Source organism: Vigna radiata, unplaced genomic scaffold (assembly GCF_000741045.1).
Source record: "Vigna radiata var. radiata cultivar VC1973A unplaced genomic scaffold, Vradiata_ver6 scaffold_651, whole genome shotgun sequence".
NCBI lineage: Eukaryota > Viridiplantae > Streptophyta > Magnoliopsida > Fabales > Fabaceae > Vigna > Vigna radiata.
Window position 1 is genome coordinate 5,746 of NW_014543820.1, and position 5,061 is coordinate 10,806.

Here is a 5,061-nt window from a genome sequence, read left to right on the forward strand (position 1 = left end):
TTTATCTTTTACCATCTTTCTCAATCATTTTATGAAGTTTTTTTAGTATAAAGAACAATTAAACTACAGAACATCTCCCAAATTCCATGAAAGCATCAGAACATATGGCAAAAATCAATAGAATTCGAACATAATTTCTTGGATAATGATATTTAGACAATATTTTTTTGACAACATTTGAACATTGATCACGTGTCAACCTATGATTGGTCAAAAATTATTCACAATAATGTTTATGATTATTATTATTGATTGTGGAATAATTTTTGACCAATCACAGGTTGACACGTGATCAATGTTCAAATGTTATCAAAAAAATGTTGTCTAAATATCATTATCCTAATTTCTTACCTCTACACCAAGCTTATTATATATAGATACCATTTTCGATCAACATGGCAACAAACAAGACAACACCATAAAATCCAAAACAAATGAAACTCATTCATCATAAACAACCATATTAATATTTAGAAACAACCATAATAAAACCAGAACTATATTTAAGAGACACTACAAAAAAATATTTGAGGGGTTTTTACCCTCCGCAAAGTAATTTCCGGAGATTTTTCAAACTGTCATAGTTTGAGTCATCACAATCTATTTGCAGGAGTATTCCACACTTCATGTATCACATTCAATTTTCAGAAGCTTTTATGCGAAGGGTAAAAACTCCTCTATTACTACTGTTATATTGTGGGAGTTTTTAACTTCCTTTATTTTCAACTATTTAATTACAAAAAATATCTATATTTTTTATATGCTATTCAATTCATCAGCTTGCTAAAATAATAAAAAAATTAAAATATATAAAATTGTAAAATACAAAAAAGTAATTCAAATTTAATTTTATCGATAATTTAAAATAACATACATTCATTGACAATTATAATGTAGACATTATATTCTCAATGTCATCATAATAATATAAAACTAAATTCAACTTAAATGTAATTATAACTTCTTCCATAATCACTAAAAATACTCCCAAAATGTTGCTAGCATGAAATAATCTTCTTGTACTCAAAGAAAATGAAATAATCTTCTTGTACTCAAAGAAAACCGGACTTTGCACCAACAACTTCCTGAAACGATAAAAGAAAAATATTAAAATAAAATAATAAATGACATAAGTGTAATTTGACATAATATGTATATATTATTTCAGCTACAACTATTCATTTAAAGAAGCAAAACAATAAACTAAAACAATTGAAATAAGCTACTAATATTCAGAATTAAAACTGCAAAATCAAGAAGCAACACAGTAACTATAAACTGAAACGGAAAATATGAAAAAAAAAGTGGTAAAAAGAATCATCAAAATAGTGTTCAGAGTCACGTCAAATCGCAATTATATTCTTAAGCTTCTAAATTATGAAATGAATGAAAAAAGCTACAATTTATAAAAGTTCAGACTAGTTAAAGAGAATTTAAAACCGTAAACAGACTTAACTAAACAGAAAAAAAAAAATTACCCCTTTCCCACACTTGAATTAAGCATTGTCCTCAAACAACAAAGAAGAGAAAAGAAGAAACATATTTAAACTAAACTAACTTAAAAAACCGCATGATAAAATTCAGAAATAGAACACGGAAAAAATGTTATAGCTTAAAATGAAAACCAAAACTGAAGTTAAATGTGGATGATCATTCCATAAGTTTCAAACCAATTACGTAGAAGAGAAATGATGTATATCCTAAAAAAACCCAGCATCTATTTAGACAGATATTGCACCTTAACTGTTGTATGAAGAATGCTCAAGAAAGTGAAAATGATTACCTCTTGAAACTGAAGGTATATATCACAGACACATACAAAATTAAAATTGGCGGATACAAGCAGTGAAAATTATTACCTCTTGAAACTGAAGGTATATATTACGGACAGATACTACATTAAACTTGGCGGATACAAGCAGTGTAGCACCTTCTTGTTCCTATATGAAGAAAGACAAGAACTTATTAATTTTGGGTTCAAGGAGAGAGTACCAAAGCTCAAGTATTTCTTCTAATTTCATTTTTCCAACAAATTAAAAAGAGAGCTTCACATTTGAACAAACCCTTTAAAACAAACACTATAGAAGTTANAGTTTTCAACCAAAGGTTACAACTTGAGCTTATCCATTTGGCCTATTGCAACAAACGTTAAAACCATAAAGTATTACTCATGTTCAAAGGGAACGAGAAAAAACAATGGGGAAGTCCAAATGTTCGTATCCAATTTTAATTTTAAATTTACCTTTTCACCTAGGACATAAGTATACTCATCTCCCATTAAAAGCAATCCTTTATGCAATGCATCTTCAAGGAGTAGACAGTAAAAATGTCAATTAGATAAAAGAAAATATAAGTGACAGAAATACAATAGACAATTTGTATTTCCACCCAGAATTCCAACAGAACATATTCATTATCCAACTGAGTTTAATATAATCTCTTCATGATATTGTAGAAATAGAAAGGAAGTAAATAATTGACTAGCGAAGTGTGATGCTAGTAAAAACAAAAGTCACAATCCAGTAGCGGAGCACTGAACTTTAGGACTTTGTCATGTACTATGAAGTTTCAGCCTCCGTAGCAGAAAACAGGGCAAGAGAAAGTAAAAGAAGGCATTGTTTACCTCTAACAATTTTGGAATACTCCAACGAACAACATTGCGGATCACGACATTCAATTTTTTGAAAGATCTGTCCAACCTATCTCAACATCAAAGCAAATGAAGCAACAAAAAGGTAAGCACGGTGTTAGAGATTCATCTTTCCCTCCATCAACCCATCATTACAGTGAAATCAGCAATGAATTGCAAGATACCATCAACCCAAAATAACAAATACTTAATTCATTATATTATTATATAAAGAAGGTTACCTCCAAGTAAAAATTACCTTTGGGACAATAAACAGAAGCAAGTATGGTGTGAGGAAAATTGAGGCCATCTCCTCAAGTTAATATCATTCCAGTATACTGCACCCAAAAAAAATACAAGAGCATATGCAAAGAAATATTCAAACCTATGTTATCGCGCAAATAAAGAACAGATAAGTGTTGATCTATTATCATAATGAGAAAGCCTTAAACCAAGACCTTGTACCTGGAATAAAATTGCAAACTCAGCATCTAAAATCAGAAGCTCATTCATGATTGCAGCCCGACTAATAGCAGTTATATAGTTCCAAAAACAGCATCATACCAATGCAAGTTCCGACCAAATATCTGCAATATTTTCCATTAAAAAGAAATATAAGAAATCAATGAAAGGGGAAAAAAGCATGGACAATCGAAAGGGGAAATAAAAAAAAATCAATGAGAAGAGGAAATAGAAGAAAGGAGAAAGGAAGAGGCAAGGGAAAAAGCACAGTGGGTTAGTCTGGTCTGAAATTTTACGCAAGGGAGAAATGCAAGGGAGTAAAAGCGATTTTAGGGTTCACAGATATTTTTAAAGGAAACAAGAGTTTAGACAAGTAGAATTTTGGAATTCGGGGGAAAGATTTTACATTTGGAGAAAACAATTTAGTTTAAAATTTTTAGAGGGAAAAAAATGTTAAAAATATTAGAAAATAAAAAAAGAAAATATATTATTATTTGAAAAAGTTATAAACCTCCTTTACAAACCATTAAAACTCTCACTATTGTTGACAGTTAAATGACTTAAATTAAACATTTTAAATTATGTTAATTTGAGATGGTTTTTTATAACCTTAAAATAATCTCTTCTAAATTTTTTTTGTAGTGAGAGACAAGGAAAGTGATTCAAAAGATGAAATATATATGGAGACTAGCTCAAGAACTGATGAGGATCATCCTCCCTTGTTTGGCAGCTTTAGGAAAGCACTTAACAATACTAGCATATCAATACATACATAACAAAAAGGATGGCAGGTGATATTTGCATCTTCAAAACTTCATATCATATCAATCCAAACATAACTAATTGTTCATACATATATAATTTTCTTCATCTTCATTACATTCATCGTTTGATACACTTCCTTAAACAAATACCTACAATATAACATAATAGTTAATTGATTATATATTTAAATATAAAGAATACAAATAATTTTAGTAATTATTAATGCGACAAACTTTGATGGCTTATATCTTTTAATCACTTATATAACATAGATTGAGTATAGAACAGTTCACCTATCTAATAGATTGAAGATAGAAAGTGTTCTTGTCCAATCTATAACAATTTTTTTCCAGACTATATTTTGACTCTCCAATCCATTGTTCTATGAACTTAAACCAAAATTAAATCCTTTTTTAATTTATATTTATAAAACTTCTGAAACAAATAATAAGAAGTAACAATATCAAATCAAATAAACTCGACACTTTTGAACCGATTTTTTTAAGCTCGACTTCATACGAACCAAATCAAATTAATCAAATTAATTTAAAATAAGACTTTTTAAGTCCAACCCAATATAAAACAAAAGATTGAATAAAAGCAAACATTTACTTAAAATGACATTAAATAGTATCTCAACGTAATTTTCAATAATTCAACGTAAATCCAAAGAATAATATTTAAACAACGTTTTATGTCGGGGGAAATATGAAATATTGGTTACCTTCGTTTTGATACTGAGGACTATGTGTAGTTACTAGACCGTCCCAATAAGATTCACGGAGGATAGCACATTAGCAATGTCATATAGGCATCTAACTTTTGCTGCAAGGCCAAATCAGAGTGTAAGTGAAAAAATGCTTCAAGTTTTTATCTTAGCCAAGGAATAAAGATCAATTAACAGTAATCAAGGCTTAATACACATTAAAATATAGCTAAGAAAAATACATCAAATAGGACGTCCAAAAAACTCATGGTAACCCTCACATTAGAGCAGACGAAGAGTTTGACAAAATTCTGGGTCAGCAGAGCCAAAGATTTTTCCCTTCGATTTTCTGCAAAATCAATATGGAAGCATCAAACCTTGTGCAAGACAAATTTTTAAAAGTTTAGCTTTCCCATGCTTATGAAAATTCACAACAATAAGAGAGGAAACAACCTCTTAAATCTCTAAACTCATCCACAATGCAAAAAAAAAAAAAAAA

The 5,061-nt window shown here is 29.3% G+C and overlaps 1 protein-coding gene across 4 annotated transcripts; it reads right to left on the reverse strand.

Annotated features, from left to right (window-relative positions):
• Positions 1 to 864: 864 nt before the first annotated feature.
• LOC106755008 (probable plastid-lipid-associated protein 10, chloroplastic) lies at positions 865 to 5,035 on the reverse strand. 4 transcript variants are annotated; one of them, XM_014637100.2, is made up of 8 exons: positions 4,844 to 5,035; positions 4,581 to 4,681; positions 3,095 to 3,216; positions 2,889 to 2,967; positions 2,624 to 2,699; positions 2,243 to 2,304; positions 1,860 to 1,940; positions 865 to 1,085 (listed from the first exon to the last, which is right to left on the reverse strand). In XM_014637100.2, the coding sequence occupies exons 4-8, from the start codon at positions 2,937 to 2,939 to the stop codon at positions 1,053 to 1,055; spliced, it is 303 nt and encodes a 100-aa protein (XP_014492586.1). In that variant the 5' UTR covers positions 2,940 to 2,967; positions 3,095 to 3,216; positions 4,581 to 4,681; positions 4,844 to 5,035; the 3' UTR covers positions 865 to 1,052. The 4 variants fall into 4 exon arrangements, 3 of the variants coding, with proteins under 3 accessions (XP_014492586.1, XP_014492588.1, XP_014492587.1); XM_014637102.2 differs by lacking the exons at positions 4,581 to 4,681; positions 4,844 to 5,035 and adding an exon at positions 3,360 to 3,425; XM_014637101.2 differs by lacking the exons at positions 4,581 to 4,681; positions 4,844 to 5,035 and having other exon boundaries at positions 3,095 to 3,417.
• Between the last annotated feature and the right edge of the window lie 26 nt (positions 5,036 to 5,061).